The sequence below is a fragment of the Xiphias gladius genome, chromosome 21, assembly GCF_016859285.1.
Source record: "Xiphias gladius isolate SHS-SW01 ecotype Sanya breed wild chromosome 21, ASM1685928v1, whole genome shotgun sequence".
NCBI classification, from domain to species: domain Eukaryota; kingdom Metazoa; phylum Chordata; class Actinopteri; order Istiophoriformes; family Xiphiidae; genus Xiphias; species Xiphias gladius.
Window position 1 is genome coordinate 23,474,780 of NC_053420.1, and position 26,990 is coordinate 23,501,769.

Here is a 26,990-nt window from a genome sequence, read left to right on the forward strand (position 1 = left end):
GACAGGCCTCCATGAAAAGCCAGTAGAAGTGTTTTAGCTCATGATCTGAAACAGATCCTAATTTAAAAGATGAAGTAGACATGAGCGACTCCGTTCTTCTTGATCAGATCCTTTTGATTTCCTATGGTGAAAATATTAGCCAATCAGATTCAGTGATTCCCTAATCGCAGAGACAGAGCCCTTCAGGCAGGGAGTGAGTGAGTGTGTGTGTGTGTGTGTGTGTGTGTGTGTGTGTGTGTGTGTGCGTGAGAGGGAGAGGGGGAAAGAGACAGTGGAGGGAGAAAATGAGAGAGTAAAAGCAAAGGAGCGATAGTAGAGATGTGGTAAAATTAGCCACGCTGTCAGAGCAGTTTGCAATCGGCTTTACAGGAATTGTCATCAGTGTAGCAGACTCAGGGAAGCCCCCCTCACTCTCTATCATCTTGCCTGCAGTGAGATTCTGTCTCTCTCTCTTTCTCTCTCTCTCTCTCTGCCTGGGCAAACTCATTAGATGACAAACTGCCCTAGCTCCTACAGAGAAACCAGACAAAAACATTCCAGGATCATCACACAAAGTTACCTGCGCGCGCGCGTGTGTGTGTGTGTGTGTGTGTGTGTGTGTGTGCGTGTGTTTGCGTGCACGCACAAGTGGGTTTGTTTCCAGTTGTCAAAGATTGCATAATGTTAGTCTCCACACACAGTCTTCACGTTTTCAGTGCGGTAGATGCTGTGATTTATTTGCTGCTTTGGAGCTGTGATTCCAAAGTTTGGCAGGTAACAAGTGGGCCTGTCAGTCTACTCTGAACTCAGCTCTGCAAATGAACTCTGTTTAAAGGAACAGTTCGCCATTTTTGGTAATATGCGTATTTGCATTCTTGCTGAGACGTAGATGAAAACATACAGTAGATACCACTCTCATGTCTGTGCGTTAAGTATAGAGCGAGGGCAAGGATTTTCTCATCTCGCCCTTGGTAAAAAAGTGAATCAGTGTATTTCCCAAAATGTCAAACTATGAAATTAAGGCCAAAATGACACCTTCTCAGCATAAACATGAATTTTCTTACAGAGGTGTGGGCTTTTTCCAAACCTGTCATGGGTATTTTGCAACATTAGTTTTTTCCATTTGGTCAAGTTTGATTAAATAAAGTTGATCAGGATACTATAGGCTATTTTATTCTGGTATTACAGAGGAACGGCCTGGCCATCATAAAACACACAAAAAGAATATAATTTTAGAGAATATGTGGGTTCCCGATGGCTGCTGCTATCGTAGCCTGTAGCAGTCGAATTTACTTAAAATAATGCAAATGTAATTTCTTTTCCCGAGTTACTCTTGGCTTAAGCCCAAACAAATATGGACACCAGAGGATTTCACTAGATTTCAAAATGAAAATAAGTTTTTTTAAAAATGAAGTTATAAAAATAAAAACCCAAATAGATTTAAAAAAAAAAGAAGAAAAATCTGTTCCCTCCAATTGCAAAAAATGAAGGCGTCACTCCTCTTTGCTGAGTCCAATCCCTGCCTGTCTCCATGGCAAATTTCATCCCTCAGGAAAAAAAACAAAAAAAACAAAAAAAAACGAAGATGGCTCGGCTTTTTCCGGTCGGAGGCGGAATCACAGCCCGAGAGCCCCCTGACTGTTACGCGCGACGGACACATCAATCGGCTCTTGGCTTGTGCTTTGAGATTGTTTACACACCGCCAGAGAAGTGAGAAAGAAAGTGGCCTCCTGCTGAAATGGACACCGCTAACCAGGTGCGTACATAAGCGCAGAGAGAGATGCTTTTGACGCAGAGATGTGAGTAATTATGGGCTAAATTGGCCGAAGTGTCGTTAATTGGTGGTAGAAATGAGAACGCTGTTATCCCCCCCCCCCTCTGTGCCTTGTGCAGCTTGCATCTGCGGGGACGTTTCACGTGCTAAAATTGCCCCTGGGATTTATCCGCGTTTTGGAGTGGGTGAGTTGGAACTTTGGTGTGTTCTGCATGCAAGAACTTCACTGTGCAGTGTAAGTACATACATGAATTATATAACACAGGGTGTGATGAGCGTGTGTGTGTGTGGTGTTAGTATTCCTGCTCTGAGTAAACATCTGGTTTTGTCTTGATAAACTGGTGAAACTTAAAGTTTATCCACATGTGTTGGGTTTTGCACCTTGATGATGATGGTGTGTATGTGTGTGTGTGTGTGTGTGTGTGTGTGTGCGTGTGTGTGTGAGGGACCGTATCCGCAATCAGCCTGACTGTGATCCGTTTCACCGTGACTAAATGGCTCAAGTTGATGTCAGGATTTACAGCTCCGTGGGAACTAGATGACACCGGAAACCGCTGTGACGCTTTTCAATTATGCGTATTTTGGATGCGTTGTGCCAACCCTGTGCGTTTTGCGCTCGTCCGCAAAAATTGCCCCATTTTACCCCAATTGAAATGATATAACAGGAATGAACAATAAGAACGGGGTGTCCTAGCTCTACACACACACACACACACACACACACACACACACACACACACACACACACACACACACACACACACACACACACACACACACACACACACACACACACACACACACACACACACACACACACACACACACACACACACACACACACACACACACACACACACACACACACACACACACACACACACACACACACACACACACACACACACACACACACACACACACACACACACACACACACACACACACACACACACACACACACACACACACACACACACACACACACACACACACACACACACACACACACACACACACACACACACACACACACACACACACACACACACACACACACACACACACACACACACACACACACACACACACACACACACACACACACACACACACACACACACACACACACACACACACACACACACACACACACACACACACACACACACACACACACACACACACACACACACACACACACACACACACACACACACACACACACACACACACACACACACACACACACACACACACACACACACACACACACACACACACACACACACACACACACACACACACACACACACACACACACACACACACACACACACACACACACACACACACACACACACACACACACACACACACACACACACACACACACACACACACACACACACACACACACACACACACACACACACACACACACACACACACACACACACACACACACACACACACACACACACACACACACACACACACACACACACACACACACACACACACACACACACACACACACACACACACACACACACACACACACACACACACACACACACACACACACACACACACACACACACACACACACACACACACACACACACACACACACACACACACACACACACACACACACACACACACACACACACACACACACACACACACACACACACACACACACACACACACACACACACACACACACACACACACACACACACACACACACACACACACACACACACACACACACACACACACACACACACACACACACACACACACACACACACACACACACACACACACACACACACACACACACACACACACACACACACACACACACACACACACACACACACACACACACACACACACACACACACACACACACACACACACACACACACACACACACACACACACACACACACACACACACACACACACACACACACACACACACACACACACACACACACACACACACACACACACACACACACACACACACACACACACACACACACACACACACACACACACACACACACACACACACACACACACACACACACACACACACACACACACACACACACACACACACACACACACACACACACACACACACACACACACACACACACACACACACACACACACACACACACACACACACACACACACACACACACACACACACACACACACACACACACACACACACACACACACACACACACACACACACACACACACACACACACACACACACACACACACACACACACACACACACACACACACACACACACACACACACACACACACACACACACACACACACACACACACACACACACACACACACACACACACACACACACACACACACACACACACACACACGCCTGACTGTGATCCGTTTCACCGTGACTAAATGGCTCAAGTTGATGTCAGGATTTACAGCTCCGTGGGAACTAGATGACACCGGAAACCGCTGTGACGCTTTTCAATTATGCGTATTTTGGATGCGTTGTGCCAACCCTGTGCGTTTTGCGCTCGTCCGCAAAAATTGCCCCATTTTACCCCAATTGAAATGATATAACAGGAATGAACAATAAGAACGGGGTGTCCTAGCTCTGACTGAATCACAGCTTTACCACGTCTTTTTCTTTCTGGGTGCCGTTCGTAGACTCTCGTGTTTATTGTACATTGCAGAGAAGCCTAGAGGCAAAAAGAGATAAGTGATTTACTTTGATGTGAGTTTAGAGAAATTACTGTAGCCATGAGGGTATTCAGCTTGTGCGCAGATAGCATGTGTGTGTGTGTGTGTGTGTGTGTGTGAGAGAGAGAGAGAGAGAGAGAGAATGCTCGTCTCTCTCACTTTTATAAATTCCATCAAATGTGCAGAGCTCTTTGCTCCAGGAAAATCAAATAAAAGCAGGGTTTTTAAAAATGTATCTTTTTGGACATGCAAAGGGCATGAACCTCACTCAAACTCACTCTCATCAGACACGTGACATTTTAGCTGAGATAGGGCAGATGTCTATCAGTGAGGTGAGTTCCCGAGTGCATCTGTTTTTTGCTGTTTGTGTGTGTGTTCACACAGATATTTGTGGGCCAGAAAAGCAGATGATCCAAAGTGCCATCTGTATGATGAAGATAACACTCTGTCATAGCTCCCTCTGTGTGTCTTCATCTTGTGCGTGTTTGTGTGTTTGGTGGAGGGTAGCATGTGTGATTGTGTGAGCATGACTGCACACCGTCCTGTGACACCCAGTGACAAATACCAATCACCTGGCAGAGCTCACTTAGATGTGATCATACACGATCTTATGCAAGCGCCAATTAATTTTACAATTTCCCCTACACACACACACACACACAGAGATACACACGCACGCGCGCACACACACACAAACAAACAAACACGCAAACATCACGAGGTCAGGCTACCTCCGCATCTTCACGGCACTGTTATAAAAGTGACCTTTTCTTTTTTTTCTCCCTCACCCTTAAAAGGAGGGACATTTTTCCAACGTCTCTGCCGGCCAGTGGGCTCATAAACATGCAAACAATTCAAATTATGACCCAGGTATTCTGATTTATTCTGCAGCACCTACAGTGGTGTAGTTGTGGCCAGGCTGTTCCTCTGTAATACCAGAGAGGAAAAGGATCTCTCACTTTTTCTGCCTCCATCTGGAATCTAAATAATGTAAGTCTACTATTTGCCCTCATTTGGCCCCACATCAGTCCTGACTCCGGCTCAGCTCTGACTCTCGGGATGCCTCCGGAGACTCTGGCAGGTACAGATGTAGCATCTGATGTCTTTTTTTCAAACTACACTGGAGTTTTAGGACTGTTGTTCTTTTTTAACTCATCAGAGTATTTTATCTTACTACAAGGAGTCTTTCTGAATGGTATTAAAAATTCACATCAAAGAGTCTCCTCTTCCTATTCACGTAGCTACTTTACAAACAAATCAAGAGAATTCCTAGGATAAAAGTAACAGGGATCATTCCTGATTCAGTGGATGACACAGTCAATATTTTTTAAAAAGGAAACAGACAAATATAACCATAAATTTAAAAAGAAAACAAACCCAAAACAAGCTTTACATGTTGTCCCAGTCTTAGGTCCCGGTTGGATGTGAGGAGTGAGGAGCCTGCAGGGACAGTCTCCCACTGTCCCCCACCAACTGACATCCAGCTGGGACACAACGCCTCTCAAACGGCAGCGTCAGACACCGGAGGATACAGAAATTATGAGCTGAGTATTAACACATGGCGAAAATAACAAGTAAATCGTAGCTGCCGTGGAAACCACCTGTGTGTTGATGCTACAGTAGGATATCCCTCTGGTTGACACACATTTTCCTGCTTGAAAGTTGTAGTTATTTGGACATAGACAACAATGGTCATGAAGAAAGATTTATACTGTCTGTATGTGTGCATATGTGCGTTGTCATGCATGCATATACAGTATGTATGTAATTATGCATGTCTGTTAAGTCATTAATTCATTAATTCATTTTCGTAGCTAGCTAAAACCTTGACCACTGGCCTCATGCAGCCCTAAAATGTATATGTATATATGTACCTAAAGTTTAAATGTGGCCCCTGTTTATTTTTAGACCATCATTCTCCCAGCCTGAAATGCTACATGCAACTGACCTTAGACTGACATGGCAGTCACTTGTGAAGAGTCTGTAAAACCATGAAAACAATATTTTCTGTGTTTATAGAAATCATGCTTCATTAAGCAAAGGCCTGCAGTGAATTTCTTTGCACATTACAACACCAGCGAAAAGACACGTCAGTCAGTTCGGTTTGTTCACCTGCCTCCAGGCATTAAAGGCAGTTCTGTTCAGGCAGCGATTCGACATTTACTTTGCTAATGATAACGAACCCTCAACTGTATGGCTAACTGGTCATGTGGACAAACAGAAGGTTGTTTAAAGGTTGTTGTAACTTTAGTCAAGACGTTGCAGTGGACTAGTAGGTTTCCCACAGCTTCAGTCACGACTGGGTCGGCACCAGGATAAGGCAAATGCATAATCAGCCGTGTCTGCAGGAGATTCTAGAGGAGGGTATTATGGCTCAGTCTGTGTGTGTGTGTGTGTGTGTGTGTGTGTGTGTGTGTGTGTGTGTGTGTGTGTGCGTGTGTGTATGCATGCAGCTCTTGGCCTGTTTGGCACACTGTCAGCGGCCGGCATATTCTGCTCCAAACAGCTGTAAGGTCCCCTCCTCTCCAGCATGGACCAACTCATGCAGAAGCTGTCCTTTGAGATGTGCCCAAACTCTTCACTGCATGTGTGTGTGTGTGTGTGTGTGTATGTGTGTGTGTGTGTGTGTCTTCATGTATATGTGTGTTTCAGAGAGAGATGGAAGGAGAAAGAGAGCAAAACTGTTCAGTTGATTGAGCACATGATGCAAATGATATACATGTATTTGTTATGCGCCAAAGCATTGTCGTGGCTGTTGTATCATCTCACACAGTGCAGATTTACATGTACTGTATCAGCTCAGTGGTTTCCTGTACTGTAGCAAAACTCGGGCTGATGACTCACAAAGAACGAGTCCATCATGAGTGTAATTTATGAGTAAGGGTCCTCCTCTCGTCCAAAACCCAGGACTGACCCACTGTCCTATGATGTCATCCTCGGTACCTTACTGTGTGCCAGTTTATTGCGCCTTGGGGTGGGCAGAGCACCGTGTGTGTTTATGTGTGTGCCAGATAAACCTGTGCCACAACAGGAGATGGTTGGTCACAAGGGTTTCAGCTGCTGCCTGGACCTGTCTGGAGAATTTACTCAAGCATAAAATAAATATATTTATATTCTCCTTCCTTATTGTTGCTATGCCTGTCGAGCTTTTCATTCTCGCGCAGTGGTTTACGATGATAACGGCAGCAGATTTACCACTTGAAATTCTCAGCAGTCTTTGAAACAATGGGTCCTTGATTTCAGACAGTAAAAAAAAAAATTGTATGCTAATGCTAACGCTAAAATTCCGTGAATTGGTTGAAAACGCTTCTACAGTGGATTTTTATGTTTCCAGATGATTTGTTTTCACATGTAAAAACTCCTGTAAAGGGCTTTTATGTTTATACTTTTTAAAAAATGTAAGTAATTGCTATGTATATGATACCATGTCAAAAAACTTGGGCTGAAGTAGGGTTGGGTTCCTGTAGCCTCCATTTTGGATCCAGTTCCTGGTTACCAAAGCACCTGGATTCGTTAAGCTCGGACGCTAACAAATCTCCAATCAAACCCTTTTTTCTCTCCTCATTATTGTTATTAGCAAAGTCCATGTTGAAAACATGCTGGTAACATTGGCAGGATTTAAGTTTCTAGCTTTCTCTGGTTAAAATGGCCGATGTCACTTGCAATAGATTATATCGACTGTTGCTAATTAAAGTTAAATCGGTAATAGCTTCACTGAAACGTTGGTCTGTTGGTTAATGTGCTCTCTCCAAGCTGCTGACTGTACTCTGCCAAAGACTGTTCGTGGGTGAAAAGACACATTGCTCCATCACATCACTCTACGACTGCCAGTGAACTGTGTTTTTGTAGTTCAACAGAGTCGCAACTCTTTAGAGAAATGATCAGCTGATCACGGCACGTTAAATCCAGGAGAGTCAGTTAAACGTTTTATGCATTTGATAAGTGCTTTTGATTTGATACCTATTATTAAATTCGTCTTACGAAAGCATGAAATCAAAAATGTTTCTCTGATTAATGCCAACATCTTTTGTATTACAAAGCAATTACATTTTGGAATTGGAACCCTAATTCCCAAAAATGACACTAAATGAATACAACTGCAAAATTAAGTGAGACAGGCCAGAATTGCTATGTAGTTATGCAAATACAGCAAAGCCTCACATGAGTAAAACACACCACAGATTAAACGGATTTTGAATGCAGTGGAATTGGCTAAATTAAATGCATCTCTTCTTTGCAAAAGCCATCTCAGTTTTTTCTCTCCCTCTTTCTCTTTCTCCATGTTTTTTTTTTTCTTTTAGTCTGTCACATTTTGTATTATTTCTCAATTGACCTATCACCTTGTGTTATAGTTTGGGTTTTGACAGATTTCTGCACAATATTTATGATAAACATTTGGACAGGGGAATAAGCACGCGCGCACACCCACACACACACACACACACACACACACACACAGACACACACACACACACACACTAAAGGGAAACCAATGAAAGGAGGGAGATGCAGAGAGATTGGCAAAAGCTGTTGACAGATATCGCAAGAGACTTGCCAAGTCAAAGATCTGTTTTTCAGTTCTGAAATCCCTCATTTCCTCCTGATGAGGGGGCATGAGGCTGGGGGGAAAAATACACTTCTTGAATGCTTCAAGACATTGCACCAAGCTTGGACTATGTATTTTAACATCTCGGTGTCCTGCATCCGCTTGTTATGTCTGATGTTCCTTCCTCAGTCAACTCTGCAAAACATCTGCAAAACCATTGATTCATACAGAATTAGATGCTTTTTTATCAACACAATTTTTACTACACTTCAAAGCAGGGAACCTTAAGCTTCTATGGAGTTTTTTTATACTCGGTCCAAAGCGCTTGTTGGACAATTGGATGTCATCCGAAGCCCCCCCCCCAAACACACCAACACACACACACACACACCCACACTTTTCCAACATCAGATTAGTGGCCAGCTGCTCGGAGGTGAGAAAGTACACTGGGTTTGAACTGTTCGCTCTAGTGCTCATTTTCATTTTGTACACAATTATTTGTGGCACTTTTCATGTGCACAACTGAGCAAAACACTGTGAATGTCTTCCAGGAGACACTGAAGAGTCTGAAGTTCAACAAAGGCCTGATAGACACAGTGTAGTTTAATACTGACTTGAGCACATGTAGATAGTTGCTTGTATTTGTAGCAATTAGAGTGGATATTTGTTGACCTCCATTGTCTAGCATCACGGATTGTCTCTCTCTCTCTCTCACTTCTTTTTCCGTCCACAGATGAAATCATATCTGTCAGTACAAAGTCACTAGGCGGAGGTTTTGCTAGCTCGTAGAGTCACGGAATTAACCTAAACACAGTATACAATTTGTAGCTTGGATCTGGAATACAGAATTCAAAGTTGTTGATTCACTTTAATTTATGTGCTGACAAAGTGCTCAAATTAAAAGAAAAATATATTTTTTTACACAAAAAATTGGTTACTTTTGTTGAAGTGTCTATAATCTCACCATTTCCAGTAATGATGTGATCTTAAAATAAGTGTGGTGGGCTTTTGGGTTGTGGTAGCCGATGAGTTCCCGAAAGTGACGTGGCCTTTCATGACCCACCGGGTCAGAGCTGGACCTCTTTCTCCTTCACAATCCTGGGATGATTGCCCGCCATCTGTGACTTAGACAGGGAAAGGTTAGCCTGTCTTCTCCTGTAGGTGGACATGTCTGTTCAAACACAGGTGTCGAGACAGCATGTACACGGACAAGAGAATATAAAAATGGACTGTGTCGCTCTGTTTTTATATTACCACACACCAAGATTATTATAATTAATTGAGATTAAAACAAGACTAAAACTAAACAAAAAGTAACCTTTAAAAAAGAGAACTATAAGAAAATGTATAAAATGTTCTGTCAATGAATTAAAAACTAATTGATAATGTGAAAGACGGACAAATGGACAAGTTTTAATGTAAAGTTTTATTTGACAAACTTCATCTGTGGAATCACACACTCTAGCTCCTGATTAGTAAAACAGTTTCCTCTGCTGCCCAAAACAGCTCTTGTTCAGATGATGATTTAGCTGCTTGACCTGTTGCACTACCAACAGAGTTATATGTCTGTCAATAATGTTATCTGATGTTACCTGTTCTTGGAAGAAACAGATTTATGAAATAAATTCATCAACAATCCGTCGAGAGTTAGACAAGAGGCAGTGAGAAAACAGCTGCGACAAATACAAAAAAACATGCAGGCAGCACACCAACATTTATAAAAAGCTGCACTAATGTAACTATCAACTGCTGTGGATGTAACATTATCCACAGGTAGCTGCAGTAATGCCAGGTCAACAGCAACATCTGTACTAGATTAGATTAGAGAGATCGGTTCAGTTCCTACTGGGTTTACTGAGGTCAGTCGGTCTGTGTACTACTGCAGAGCAGAGTACCACGGACACCTTACGGGAGACATCTGTAACCATGGTAACTCTGCACAAAGATGGCGACAGCTGTAGATTCAAAAAGCTTACAAGACGTAAAAACTAAAGATGTATGACGAAAGCGAGACGAACAAGTCTCTGACGAAAAACCAGACCAAAATGTCTTTAGTTTTTGTTGACTATAACTAGACTAAAACAAAAATTAATAGACTAAAATTTGACTAAAATTAATACTCATTTTCATGAAAACAGTTCAGCCTAAAACTAAATCAAAACCAGCTGCACTAATTACTGCACTACACTAATTTGGCCCCCAATCCAAATCTGGTCCTTTACATGGACCTCCAATAATCCCTTCCCTTTTCTCCAGATTTAGATTCTTTATAGGAAATTTCATATTTGCATATGTAAACCCACCACCATATAGAAAAACACACATATGCACACACACACACACAGTGCATTGACTCTCCTCGCCGGGCACAGGGGCCGGGTTCCAGCTAGGTCACCTGACTAAGTAGCCATGGAAACCCTATGGGGAGAAGAGGAGCACCAAGAAGGGACACTGTTACAAAAATAAATGGAGATTTTCTGCTTGCTTGTGGTCAGTCAAGCTTACTGAGGGGGAGAGCAGAGAGATAGAGGGAAATATGAATCTAGGCTGTGCAGGGCACAGAATGCTCCCCGTGCAGGGAGGGATTAGCTGCTGCTAAATTAGCTACTGATTTTGTTCTGTGGTGCTGCCACCGAAGCAAAGATCAGACAGCTTTCACATGAAGGCTTGTGGATGTCACATCTTTGCGTAGCTTGTTCCGTGGTCAGTGAAGTAGTTGGGTTTTTCTGACTAACGTGTCAGCCAAGCGCAATATCAGTGAAGTATGACCACATGTATTTGATGAGTAGGAACAACCTTTTGTGAGGATGTAATTGACAAGGTGTCCTCTAATCTTACGTGTTTACTCTGTCCAATTTAACAGTAAGGTATCATCAGTGTTCACTGAAAAGTCTAAAATTTATCTTCTCATGGGGAACAAGGGTTTTTTTTTTTTTAAAGTAAATTAAAAACAAAAAATTAACCAAAACTAGATTTCACATTAAGCTTTTTTCCAAATCTCAACCAGCATTACAGCTGGGGTGGTATCCCTCATCACTGTTATGTCGCAGTTCAGTTCAAACGTGCATCTGACTGCTCATCCCGCTCTGCTTTTATTTCTGATGTGCGTTTGTTGTTTTGTTTTGTGCTTAAGTAGCTGGCATAAAATTGCTCATGTTTGCACACTGGCAGCCCAAAGCAGCGAGAGCAAGTGTGTGTGTGTGTGTGTGTGTGTGTGTGTGTGTGTGTGTGTGTGTGTGTGTGTGTGTGTGTGTGTGTGGACTGCGGCTACTGCTTCTGCCTGAGTGGAGAGAGTGAGATATTTTTATTCTATGTTCACATACATACTCGTTGCATGCTCACATCTAGGTCCTTAAACACTCAAACACACACATGTACAGAGAGGGTGCACACACTCTGAGGCACACATGCAGCCATGCACACACAAACATGGGCATGTAAAAGAATATGAATACTGTATGAATACACAGGCATGAATACACATGACGAATGCAAACAGATTGGAGATGTAATGTTTAGCAATACATTCAGGTTCCACTTTGCCGGCATTTGTTTAATCCATTATTTCCTCTTAAGTCTTCACATCCAATGTTATCCTATTATTCTCACTAACCCGGCCTCTGCCTCCCTTTCCCCAATTGCCTGACCTAAAATTTTAAAGTGAAAAGGAAGAGGAAAATTCCAGTATTTTTTTACATGAGTCTCATAATTGTGGCCATTCTTACTAGAGGTCATCCTAACTTTGCACGTGCAAACTACATCATAGAGATTCGGAAAATGCATAACCTGGAAAAAACATAAATAAAACATACTAACGTTTTCCAAAAGAACTGCAGTTTTACATTAATTATTTCAACAGTTGTCTCTGATTCCCACCAAAAGTAAACGCAGGAATTAGCCTCCGGAACTAACTACTGTAGCTACGTGCATTGGGATTTACTTTTGGGGAAACTTGTCGGCTAACCAAACTAGCTACCTATTCATCTGCATTAATAAACATTCATTACTTATAATTTTGGTGATATAGTATGATTTTATTTCAGAGATAAACAGATATTACAGAAGTGTCCTGAAAGACTTTTATTGCTTTGTATGGACTGTTATTGCCGTTGCTTACGGCATTGGGGAGCTCAGCTGACCGCTTGGTCTAGCTGGCCTGGGTCTTTTCGTCTCCGGCATGGTAATGTTGATCAGAGCCACAAATTTGTTGATGATACACAGCTGTGATCACTTTCATCTGTGTCTAGGTTTTTACAGATTTTAACAACTTGTGCTCTTTGCAGCAAAGCTTCGCCCTCGGTCAGCTTCGGAGAAGGGGAACACCATCTTTTCCTGCGGAATGATCCTCTGCCTCTGTTCTTCATCTTTCTATGTGATTTAGCTCCTCACTTGTGTACTCAGCTTTTAATAAATATGGTTGATAATCAGAGTGAAATGATTCACGGTCAGCCTCACAGTAGTCCACTGTATAATCAGCCATTGCACTTACAGTAGTTTCTTGGATTTCCTTAGAAGACAATAACATTTTAAAGAAAGACCTTTCCTGTGAGCTACTACTTCTCTAGCATGTACACGTGCTAAAATATATTGCCATCCACAGCCTCACAGATGAAAACAAACTGGAGTGTGCAGATGAACAGGCAGCTAGCAGATCCCTGTGCAGTTAGCCATATAAACTAGGTGACTTTTTTCTATGTTTACCTTTGGTTAGACACAGAGACGAGCGTTTGAAATTATTTTTGAAAAATTTTAACCTGCAATAGCTGATTTGTTTTTGGCCACTTGGGGGCAGTGCAGACAAGTTGTAAACGCAACACTGACATATCATCACCTTTCAAGTTGATATGACAAACTTGTCGGCAAAAAGCTGTTTATTTACACATCGGGAAGTTATGGAGCACATTAGTATTAATTTGGAGTCAATTTTCTAGCCACTTGATAATGTAAGACCAATAATCACTGTCTTTTAGCTCAGTTTTTGGTCTCTACCAGTCTTTGATGGAAATATCTGTTTCTTTAGCTCTCTTCAGCTTGTTGCTACTGTGTATGTCTGTGGCTGGTGCTGAGCAGGTAGTGTTAGGTGGTTTTTTTAGAGGTTTTTCACCCAAAACATCTACCTGTTGCGGCCATAAACAACGCTGGGAGAGTAGTGAAAGTGAACCGGTACAGCCGGACAGCATAAACATGAGCTGCAACTTGCTAAGGACTCATTTTTGATACCTGATACCTGATACCTGACACACAAGTAGCTTTTGCTATGCCTCCCTTTCTCAATCTCTGTCTCACTGTTTCATCCATCTCTTTCTTTCTGTCTTCATAAAGAGTGTCCTAGATTTTTTTTTTCCTCTCCCAGTCAGACAGAGAGAGGGGCTGAACATCTGAGCCTTTTTTCTCCTCCTGAGGCAGCCACTTGACACTGCATTGATTCCTATTGACTTGAATAGAGCAGGTGGACATTGTGTGTGTGTGTGTGTGTGTGTGTGTGTGTGTGTGTGTGTGTGTGTGTGTGTGTGTGTGTGTGTGTGTGTGTGTGTGTGTGTGTAGCATCTGCAAGGAGGTTTTGCAGAAATGTCAAGTGCAGCTCATCGCGTGCCACTTAATGTGATCCTCACCTCCCTACTTGGCGCTGCCTCCGTCGCTCTCTCTGCCACTCTTATCATGTCCTCTTGTTTAAGCATCCCCTCTGTTTTCACTTGTTATTTTATTTATTTTACAGTCAAATTTTCCCAATTTTACTGGGCCACCATTCCTTAAATATTCTGCCTTTGTGTCCACCTCACTTTCTCAATTGTTTCTTTCCCTAGTTCATCATTTTCACTACACCCTATCTGTTTTCCTGTTTTTCCATAGTGGAGGCTGTTTGTACTGGACAGTAGGTCTGATTGCTGGTGGTCAAGCCTGAAGCTTAAGGATCAGTTTCATAATCCTCAGCCAGCCTCCGCTCTTCCACAGTGTTCATCCATTTGAGCCTCGAACCTCGCCTGTGGTGCATCAAGTTCTTTTCAGACACAATCCTTGCGCTCTTATCCACATCCACGCATTTAAATGTGTAGATAATATCAGAAGTTTTATTTTTTATCTTTGATGGAAGTGCAGATATATCTTATGTTGGTTTGAAAGCAAATTATGATCTTCACATTAGTACTGGGCTCCTCAGTTCCATGTACTGTAGGTCAGTGGAGAAGAAGGAAAACAGGGAGATGTTTCAGAGCTTTGTTTGCACTGCAGACGGTTTTCATTCCTGTACTCCTTTTTTTTCTCTGGCTCTCTCCATATTGGTCTCTCTCTCTCTCTCTTTTGCTTTCCCTCCTCTGCCTCTCTATCTCTTGTTCCCTGAGGCGCCCAGCTGGGAGAGGCAGATAAACACACGGGGGCTTAGCACCCACCCTCCTTCCACAATGCCACGCTCTCCTGTTCAAAGGCCCCAGCCAGAAATGAGAGGGGCTAAACCCGAGCTGAAAATCACAGGGAGAGGAGACAGCTGCAGGAGAGAGAGAGAGAGAGAGAGAGAGGGATAGAGAAAGCGAGAGATGTTTATCTGAGGCAGTTCGTGATAATTAGAGGGGAGTATTTATTCTGGTCACTTTTCTTCTACAATTTGTTCAGATAAACACATGCTACAGTCTGCCTGTACAGTATTTATGAGATCCTTAAGCTGCATATGATTTAGGTGCATATTTGAATTTGTTGAAAGTGTGTGTGTACACGTATGAGCGCATTTCTGTGTGTTTCCGTGTGGCCTATCACGTCTCAGAACCAACCAAAGCTAAAGAAAGTGGATCACTTATAAAAAAAAAAAAACCTTTGAGTAGAGGAATTCCCTGCAGAGGTTCCAGCTGTGCACCTTGACTGCCAGGTAAGCAGCATTCAGAAATCCCACTGCAGCCTGCAGCTGCAGAAAACAGGTGCAGATTGGAGTCTTTGGCTTATCATACAGCATTAGGCTTTGATCTGAGCTGACCTTATCCATGCAGCTGAACTTGAAGACAAGAACTATATAAAAGGTAGGATAATAGACACTTATCCCTTTTCATATCTACTGAAACTTATTTGGTTGTGTGCATATGGGTCTGGATTTATCATCTGTGACAATCAGAGTTATGATGTAACAATCAAATTTTCAGCCAGTTCTCTTTAACAACTCAGTTGTGATAAAAATCCCATTTTGATTCAGTCATCGCCCTTCACGGTGCTATGCCACTGCACTTGAATCTACCCTACATGGAGATATGATGGATGGTTTGTCCTAACCTCAGTGCACGCATTCAGCCACAAAATGGCATAAAGCGTCTGATAATGTCTTTCAGATAGTTCACCGAGGTTTCATGAGATGAGTTTAATGGCTAACATGTCTTGGACTGTTAAGTTCTTAGCTATGTAAAATATGTCATACCAGTGCCTTTTCACTGCTAATAGAAGTTTGGACACATCAATAATCAGTAGGGCTGGATCTTCCCCTGTCTATTTCTTTGTCATCAGGCCTAATGTAGTTTTTAATGAGGTCATTATGTAACAGAGAAGCAGTTGATTCTACATAACATGCCAATGAGCAGAAAGAGGTGACAGAGCCAAGGGAATTAAATCAGTCCAACTGAACTTGGCAGAGTTGAAAATGTCTTCTCTTTTGAAACACAAACCAAATGACAAGATAAAAGTCTTCTTACTACATGCTGTGTTTTCCTGTGTTGTACATGCTGTGTGATGTACAACTAGGTGTTGTCCGCATAGCAGCGGAGTTGTATCTCATGTTCATCAGTAATATGACCCAGAGAATGCAACACTGATACAAGATCTGCGGTGTATCAGTGTTACATTCTCTATGCTGACATGTTGGTTGTGTGTGTCTGTATATTTATTCTGTCGGATTCTGTTAAATTCATATGTAGACACGTGCATGAGACAAGCGTGCACACACTTAATTTAGACGTACTTCATGAACATGCTCATATTCTCGAGATGATTGTGGGTAGCTGAACGATCTCATTGCGCCCTCGAGAGGCTGAGGGGCTTTGGAACTAAATAGATATGTCCTCCGCAGCTGCTGGCAAGCTGCACGTCCAGCTGCCTGTAATATGGGAGAGAGGAGGTACATGCTAACCAAGCGACAGGTCTGATTATGGTGATCATGGTTGTGAGAAGTCTTGAGGCTATAGGAACTCTATATGGAAAACTGGGCTGAGAGAGAAAGCGATAGGGAGAGCATACTAAGGGAAGACGTTGTGTGTGTTTGGAGTTTGGATGTGTGTGTGTGATTATATGTTTGCTGCATGTTCATGTTTGTGGATTATAAGTAGAGGCATGTTTATCAATATGATCCTGACTTTGGCTCCAGTCAATTTTAACTTCCCGGACACCAAAGCCTGTTGACCAGCTGCTGAAAAGCCGGTGCTGTGTCAACTACTGTTTCCCCATTGATTTGTGTTTCCTCTAACGTTAACTTTAACCCAGCCATAGCCCTAACCCCAACTATGGATGGCATAGCTATGGGGAAACACCATTGGAAGGGGGAACAGAATTTGAGACAGGAGCAGCAAGTCGAAGAAATTAGTATTTCAAGGCGAGATAAGGTGAGCGGGCCCCTCAAGTTAAAATCAAGGTGAAATTTTGTGCCATCGTTTTCCTTAAACATAGAATCCTCACTCCAAACATCAGTTTGATTTTCATCACTGTACGACCCATAAAACTACCAATGTGGCTTAAGGTTGAACATTTACATTGTATATTGTATTGTACATCGTCTGCCACAACCTCATATTTCCCATTCTGCCAGCACTTGCAGCTTGAGGTGGAGAATTTAAGGTTGTAAGGGCTCCATACCAATTAGGGATTGTGCACCCCACTGTGTACTGAAGAGTTGAGGAAATGCACACTCCTCCGTTCTCCAAATAATAATTTGACACCTACAAATACATTATTTCTGCTGTGTTTTCCTTACATTGCCTTTTCCTGGTGGATTCAGACAAAATCAGAAATCCAGTGGGGTTAAAATTAAAAGGGGAAACCATCACTTTGTCTCTAAGATCACTTGCATTGTACCAAGCTTCGCTTTCAACATTTGCATGCAACAGTTTAAAGAAATAATGTACCTAATAATCTCATCTCATTGTAGGGTAAGGGTGTACTGTGTGTAATGAAATCATATATTTATAATTAAATTATATTAAATTATATTTTATGTATATATTGTTCCAATTTTAGAATTTTTCACCTCCATAATGATACCTCCCTGGTAGGGACTGTACGTGTAGAAAGTGAGAGCATGCCAATGTACTTTAACTAACTCACACAATAAAATGCATTTTCTCAGTTGTTTTTAAAGAACGTCGCTATGATGCCCTCGGCATATGATGGTTAGTATAGAAGTTCATATTGAAAGTGACAATGTGAAGACTTAATTTACTGTTTTAGCATCCGACGTGTGAAGGCGAACAAACACCAAGTTTCTGAGTGTGTGTGAGGAAACTAGATCTGCTTCAGTTAGTCTTAAAACAGATGCCTTAATTATCCTATTGTAGGTGTTATCAGGTTCAGCTGGATTTGCCTGCTGTCAGTGATGTGCTTTGTAAAACTGTCTTGAGCTTCTTGTTAAGGTGCTGTTTTTTTTCTGCTTTTCACAATATATCCCTTTATTGGATTCATGATTCCTTTTCTTAATCTTTTTCATCATGTTATATCATTTATAATGCTTATCAGTGGTACTTTATCTTTCCTTTTCCATTTTCGGCTATTTTATACTTCAATTCCACTACATTTTGGAAAGCAATGCTGAACTTTTTACTCCACTGCATTCTGTTGACAGGTATACTTACTAGTTACGGTGGGGGTCAAGCTCTTACAGACAAAACATGTAATGATCGTATAAAATATGATCCAATGTTGTAAACTAGACCACCAAACAATTTATATAGAATTTAAAATCAGCTTTGCCTCAACCTGAAACAACATTAAAATGCTGAATGCCAAATTAACCCTCTTGGAGGCCCCAGGGGGAAAAAAGGGGCCCGTGCCCCCCCTCCCGTTTTACTCCAGGGTCATCTGCATTATTCCGAAGAAAGTTTTTTTTTTAGTTTTTCTATCGCTCTTTGTGGTGGCTTATACTGCAAAGCTTGCAAACTATGCACGAAATATTAACCTTTAGAGTTTCATACGCTACACACCTACTGCATGCCAGCCATAGTCCTGTCTAATAGTCCACACTGTGATTCATTTCTTTTTGTCTCTTCAGATACATTTAAGTAATTGTTATAAGTCAGGTATAAGTATATGCCCTACTTGTCTCTATCCTCATGATCCTCCCTCTTCACCTCTCTCTCTATTTCTTTCATTCTTTCTTTCTTACCTCAGGATAATCCCAGAAATGGTGGAGGGTAGAATGGTAGAGGAATGAAAAGACGTGAGATAGGGTGAAATAAACATTTAAATTCAGCCACACAAACACACACACACACACACACACACACACACACACACACACGGTTCCTCAGGCAGCGTCTTCCAGCTTCTGTTTCATTATCAGAACATTTCTGGGAGCCCTGTAGCACAATAAAGCTGGATTATACTGTATCTTCCCCTCTTCAATGTGTATGGTTATCTTTGCTCCGGTAAGTTCTTCTTTTTTTTATTTTTTATTTTTTTTATTGGGGATATAGAATTTCAACAAACATCGTGGCTAGTTTTTCAACATGTGATATTCTGTTTGTCATCAAGCTGTTATAATGGCATTAAAATGAGTTACTGCATTTCAAAGTTTTACAGTCTGTAATAGAAGCTGAACTGTGAAGTCTGTATTCACTAGTTTTAAGACTGCACTCTGTCTTTGATTCATTGTAATCACCTAGTCATTCTCTCTTCTCTACTACATTCCTAATGCAGTTCTATTTGCCAGATTAATTGTTATTATTCTTATTCTTAGCCTCTCTTTTTTTTTGCTGCTGCTGTACTGATGTGTATATGCATACAGTATAAATTTTCAGAGAATAGATTTTGTCCTAGGGGAGTCAGGGCTTAATATTATTAGTATTATTAGGCCAATTTTAAATGAAGCAAATGCTCAAGGGAGAATCTGTTTTTGAAAAAGGCGTGGTGGTGAAGTCATCATCGGGTGACAGTGGAGGGAGCACAAACAGGGATCTCTTCCTCCAGACTCCAAGACTCTGTCTGTCCTAATTCAGCTCAGCCCACTCACTCACTGCAGCTATTGTAGTCCATGTGCTGATGTGGCATAATGCTATCAGCTGGTGTTGAATTCGATTCATGGCAGAGAAGTTGTTGAGAGTAAGCCAAGTATTTAAAGGGTGGGACTGCTGATCCTCACTGTTTGCCACCGGGGCTTGGAAGTAGAAATTCACTCCACTTACGATTTTTATGTTTCCTGTGACTCCATTTTGAGGTGTAAAATTCTTCATACAATATTTGAAACTCTTAAAGTTATTGTATTTGTCAGTTAATATATTGTTAAAGCTGAACTTGTCGATATTTTTACATTAATAATGGATCAAATTATTATGTGCAAACTGAGAGGTGTTGCTCATAGTGACAAACCCACAGATAATTATTACTCAACTTTGCAGTTCACCTCAGCTATACAAAGTGTTTTAGCCTCTCCCAGCTCATTGTTTTAGTTTTTGGTCTAGCAACTTTACTGTTTTGGCTCACTCCCACTGTTCTAATCATTGTTGTTTGCCGAAGCAGCAGGCTGCTGTTTTCAGCAAGCGAGCTCTGATAAACCCCAACTGTCCCAATCTCAAAACAACAGACATACACAGTTAGCGGCTAGGTGGTGAACATGGGGAAACATATAGCAACTACAGAGCTAGGTATTTCCCTTAGGGAGTTGGGGAAGAGCAAAACAGTGCTAAAAGGAGAGTAAATATTGAGTTAACGTTTGTCAGGTGGACAGAAGCACGAATCCAAATGAATGCTAATGTTGCTCTGTAACTGCTGGATGTGTAAATAAGCAACTGCTTGCTAACATGCCATAAACTTTTACAGTGATAATATGTCAGTGTTGTGTTTACAGCATATTCTGCTGCCCCCGAGTGGCCAAAAGCCAGTTAATACAACTGTGATATATTAATCGCTGTAATGAAAAACTGCTAAATAAACCAGCACATTTACCATGGTTAGACACATTCTCTATTATCCACTTTAGAGAGATGTAGATTGGCTGATCAGGTGTTACCTCTCCTGGTTGACAGTGTTAGTATGGTCTGTTCGAAATGGAGCCAACGCACTCTTCAAGGGACTTAATTCATACCACACTTGTATTGTCACACACCAGCATAAACCTTGTGTTATCATACTAAACAGCCCATTGTATATGTGGCTGATTCACATGAACTACAGGCTTCGACAGCAACTCCACCATCTTTACTGGAGTCCAGATATCATTTCACTTACCTCTCACTAGTGCATATTGATAATCTGCTAAACGCTACAGATTTCAGAAGGGAATAAAGTGTCTAAACAGCATGCAAAGTAAAAAAATAAATAAATAAATCAGTGGGATTAATACTCTGCCCGCACATCAGTGTACTACAAAGTAATGCACTGTCTCCTGACTCAAGGCCTGGGTGGTAATAATAACATTGAAATCTCATTCCCAGTAGTTTGTAGGCCCTGTCTCCTCCTTGCTTATCAGCCAGCTCAATATCTGATAATGTTTTTCAACAGAGTCGATGCCTCTGTTCTCACAGTGGTCCTCTTCGTAACAGCATGTTGAAACAGATACAGAGGGGATGAGAGAGAAAACTGTGAGTCCGATGACATTTTGACAGTATCAACTTGTCGCGAGTGGCTGTGTGTGACTGTGTGTACATGCAAGTACGGTGTTTGGTCTGGATAATGGGGCAATATAAATGTGCTTTGTTCAAATCAGTTGTACTGTAGAGCCATTTTCATAGCAGGCATCTGATTTTTGTCTTTTATTTCTTTGTGTAGCTCTTTGCCATTTTTGCTTTCGCGACATGTGGGGGCTACTCTGGGCAGCTGCGGGTTAGTGTGGACTGCATGGAGAAAGCCAGCAGCAACCTCAGCATTGGCATCGACTTTGCTTATCCTTTCAGGTAAGTGGGCTTCATTCATAGTGTTGAAGCTGCGTTTACTCTGACGCTAACACGGTACATGATGATGCCAATCACACTGGGTCTTCCAGTGCTCCCAGTGTTTCCTGTCGGTGTTCGGTGTCTTTTTGCCTGCATGGCATTCTTTTCCTGGTTACGCACACAGGCAGAGTGTGTAGAGCTTTTGAAATTTGAATTTTGAAAGAACAGACATAGTTTTACAGATCATTACAATTAGAATTATTAAAGCATCACTGGGACCTGTCTGTACTCTGACGAATAGAAAGCCGAACTATTTGTTTTATGTGCCTTGAGCAGCAAATATAACAACATATTTTTTTATTATTATACATTGAAATGTTCTTATAGCTTTACAATACATTAGAGTTATGGGCCTCGCGATGTGGACCGTAAATCGTCATAGAGATTTTTCTTTTTTTTTTAAAGTGGTGCCATCATAGTACATATATATATATATATATATGAAAGCAATATCATTAGTTCCAGATCGGTAGCCTGATGCCTGCAGGTATCTGTGACACCATGTTACTGAATTCAAAAATAATTTGTGTAGGTGTACGTGGGACCATTTCTTTAAAAGCAAGAAGTTCTAATTAAGTAATTTGTTAAGGCTGTGAACACGGCAAAATAAATTGAATTTACCTTCACCATGTTGAAGTAGACACGGATAATTCAAAACCCCAGCAGATAAAACTGAAACTGTATTTCTAGACACCACCAACTTAACATTTGGGTTTTCAGGCATTCACTTCCATAAATTTAAGTTATACAACTAAATGGATGTAATTCCTTTCAGCTGCAATCTGTAAAGAATTCAATTGTCAACTTAACTGATATCGTCTGCAAACATGTTGTCACTTTACTTGCTTACCAGTCTTTGCCAGCTGCTACATATGCTAGGTCAGCAGATATCACAGAATCCCGTCTTAGTGCTGCAACACAGAAAAACCACCTGATTATGTTTTGCAATACCTACTTGGGTAAAACATATAGTCGTCCAGACACCATTCTGAGTAAAGAGTCGGATTTGATTTGCGTTTGATTTGTGTGCCAGGTTGTACCAGGTGTCCTTTGAAGCGCCCCTGTGTGAGGGCATGAGGAGGGAGCGCGTGTTCCTCATTGGAGACTATTCATCCTCCGCAGAGTTCTTCGTCACCATTGCGGTCTTTGCCTTCCTGTACTCCCTGATGGCCACCATCGTCTACATCTTCTTCCAGAACAAGTACCATGAAAATAGCCGGGGACCGCTCATTGTGAGTATAGCGGCCTCTGACCTGGAACCTTTTTATAACATTACTATTAAATTCTCTTATTTTTCTGTTTGACATCTTGTGCTGACTCTACATATAAAGCCACATTATCAGATATCTGTACAAAAGAAGCCCCAACATAGAGACAAACATATTTTTCTTTCATGCTTCTATTTATGTCTGAACTTTTTCTCTCGTCTATGCCATCAGGACTTTGTAGTGACTGTGGTGTTCTCCTTCATGTGGCTGGTCAGTTCCTCGGCTTGGGCAAAGGCTCTGTCTGATGTGAAAGTGGCCACTGATCCAGATGAGGTGCAGATGCTCATCTCTGCCTGCAAAGTCCAGACCAACAAGTGCGGCTCTGTGCACGGATCGCGCTGGTCCGGACTCAACACCTCAGTGGTAGGTTTCCGGGATGTCTGTCCCAGACAGTGAGATTGAATGAATGAATAAATGAGAAAAGGCTACACTTATCTGAAGAAACTGTGTGTGTGCTTGAAATTTTGCGGCTGAAACATTTGAAATAGTTGAAATACTGATCATTGATTTTGAAATCCTGAAAGAATTTAGCGCCAGTTTGGGTGTATAAACTAAAAAAAAAAAAGGTATCAGCTGCAGAGTCAGTTGAAGTGTAAGCACTGAGAGCAGCTGGAGTAAACTGTGTGTGAACAGTGGAAGTTGTGTGTGTTTGAAGAGATGAAGATTTTTTGCAGTTGAGCAAAGATGAAGACCGGGGACCTGAAAGAATTGGGAGAGAAAGTCAATTGTATGAGCACTGAAAGGAGCTGAAATGTCATTTGAGTGGTAAAAGATGAAAGCAGTTGAATTATAAGTTGAACGAGTATGAAGAAACTGAAGTGGAGTTGAATAGGTTAAAGATTGATGTGAAACAAAAATACATGCCAAAAAAGTTAAGTATTAAAAAAATTATGAATATGACAACTTTGAAAAGAAGCACACCATTCCTAGAGAAGCATAATATTTTGACATTTGCATTAAGTTTGTATGTGAAAGTATGGTGAAGTAATTGAAGAGTAAAATAGAAAATCAGAAGAATAAAAAAGATATATAAATACGAGAATATGAGCATGCATTGCTGACTAAAATTCTGCTCGGCCCGTGTTTAATATTGTGCTTTCCTGTTCTCTGTCTCTGCAGGTTTTTGGGTTTCTCAACTTTGTTCTGTGGGCTGGAAACATCTGGTTTGTCTTTAAGGAGACCGTTTGGCACAAGGGTGCTTCAAGGTTGGCAGGCGGGGGGTCTGAGAAACAGGCCGACACCTTCAACCAGCAGCCCTACAACCAGGGAGGCTTCGACCAGTCAGGGAGCTACAACACCCAGGGAAACCTCGGCCAGCTGTCTGAGTACAGCCCGGTGGGAGGGCCCACCACATACTCCAATCAGATGTAGCCGTGCCTTTTCCTTTCCCGATCGGCACTTCTGCATTTCAAACCAGGGCAATCAGGGGTGATAGGAGAGGAGGAAAGTATAGTTAACTTTTGTCCTCTGCTCAGTTTGTCATCAATCTGTCTGTGCAAAAAAACAAAAAAGGTGACAAAGGTGTCCAAGTACACCCATTGTAGATACAAGTATTGTTGGGTAGTGTACAAAATTATTAGAGATCGTCTTTTACTCCTTCTCTTTCAGAGGTGTTGTTTGTTGAATGTTGTATTTTTTGTAGTTTGAAACACATTAGTGACAGTTTCTCTCTCTGTGCTTGGTAACTGACATTCACTGTTTAGACTGGATGTCTTTTTCAGACTGGTTTGCATTCTGTGGTGGAAGGAAAAACTGCTCTATGTTTGTATAATTCTTCAAGTTTTCAAGTGCATGATGTTGTATATGTGCGTGTTAATATGCTCTCTGTGACACTAGTAAAAAAAAAAACATGCATTTTACCTCTAAAAGTTTACAAATTCACACTGCCCTGAGCCATTACTGAAAGTTTATTTTGGTCAGTATTATTACTTTTTTTTAATCTAACAGGAACTATATTTGGTAATGGGTATTTCTAATTCAGATATAGATTCAGAACATAATTTAGGGGGAGTTCTCTGTTACATTTGTTACAAAAAAATTCCAGCACATGACATGGGACATTGATAATGTCAGTAAGACTAAAAAACCCAAAGCAATAACTGCATACTGAAAAAATGCACTATCCAGGGTTTGTTCAAGAAAAAAGTACAGTATGCAACCATTGCAGCATGTTGTTTCTGATTCCATGGGTTTTGGTTTTTTTTAGTCACGTTTGCTATCACATTGTCATTTATGTGAATAATGTAAAGAGGGCAATTGTCTCCCTCGTTGTTTACAAGTTGCCCCTCTCGCTACAAATTGCTGTGACTGTTTGCAGTGCTATCCTCAGAATACTGGAAAATGAGAAACATAAGTTATACCTCTCTAAAGCATGTCCAAAGTATCCATTTACATTTTTAAAGCCCAACAAAAAAGGACATCAGTACCACAGTGATAACAGAAGAACAGTGAATAGTGGGCATATGTGTACATAGCTATTACTAAGCTTTTGTTTACTTCAAAATAACTATTCAGGTTTGTACAACTTTAAAAAAAATATGTGCAATTCATGTAAAGTAATAGTCAAAGGATAATGCTCGGTTGCTGTTTGTTTACATTAATATGACTTGTGCAACCCTGTTTTTTGACCTCCTAAGCATGTGGCTTGCATCAGTGTAATAAAGCAGATTGAACATCCAGGTATGTATCATAGTCTGACGTCCATGATAAATGTGTACAGGTCCATATACTGAGCGTGGATCATATTTTACAGGAATCCATGCGAGTAAAGATGCACAAATTTGTCCATAAATGACACAATCTCACGTATTTTCTCTGAGCTCTTTTTCTGGTCTTCTGACCTTTGACCTGTGTCCTTGGTTTCCACAGAAACAGGGATGCTTCAGAGTCTGTCAGGTACGATGTGAAGCAGCGAGTGAACGGTTGAATTGGTTGCTCTTTCTGTTGGTCATCACAAAACAGCGATGTACAGTATTTTCCAGACAAGATGAGCCTTTATGTGCAAAACCTCCGTGTCCTACTAATTCATGCAGTTAAGAGGCATTGTTACTGCATGTCCTCTCCCTGAAGCCATGAAGCCATATCCTTGTCGCAGTTTTGTCAGATTAGCTTGTCAGTATAACATGGGTATGATGAGCGACCTTGAGATTCAAGAGGGATGCTCTCACAGGAAAATAAAATTTCGTTTGTTGTGGGAAAGAACAACATGCGAAGGGAAAATATTACATGAAATATTGAAGGAATTGAATGTGCAATGAAACTCCCGAATCTATCAAACAATGATGTAGCCCATTGCAGCATAATTTCTCAAGTAGACACCAGCACTAGGAGCAGTGACACCACATGTGATGGAACTTCTGTCAAACAAGACGGGGGCTTCTAAGTACACTGCACCTCCACACAGATAAACCGTACTAAGCTGTACGAAATCAAACATACTGTGTAGAGACGCAGAGGCCCAAAGATCTGCACAGTGTTTCCCTTATATTGAATTAATTTGTAGTTTATATGCAGCACAAAGATCTAAACATATGAAAGTTATCATTATTTTTATTAGTGG

At 41.5% G+C, this 26,990-nt stretch overlaps 1 protein-coding gene across 1 annotated transcript; it reads left to right on the forward strand.

Moving 5' to 3' along the window:
- Window positions 1-1,628: 1,628 nt before the first annotated feature.
- Window positions 1,629-25,993, forward strand: LOC120807396 (synaptoporin). Its single transcript, XM_040159399.1, has 6 exons — window positions 1,629-1,735; window positions 1,873-1,938; window positions 22,000-22,124; window positions 23,197-23,395; window positions 23,603-23,794; window positions 24,551-25,993. Exons 1-6 carry the CDS (start codon window positions 1,718-1,720, stop codon window positions 24,800-24,802), a joined length of 852 nt encoding a protein of 283 aa, XP_040015333.1. The 5' UTR covers window positions 1,629-1,717; the 3' UTR covers window positions 24,803-25,993.
- Window positions 25,994-26,990: the final 997 nt, after the last annotated feature.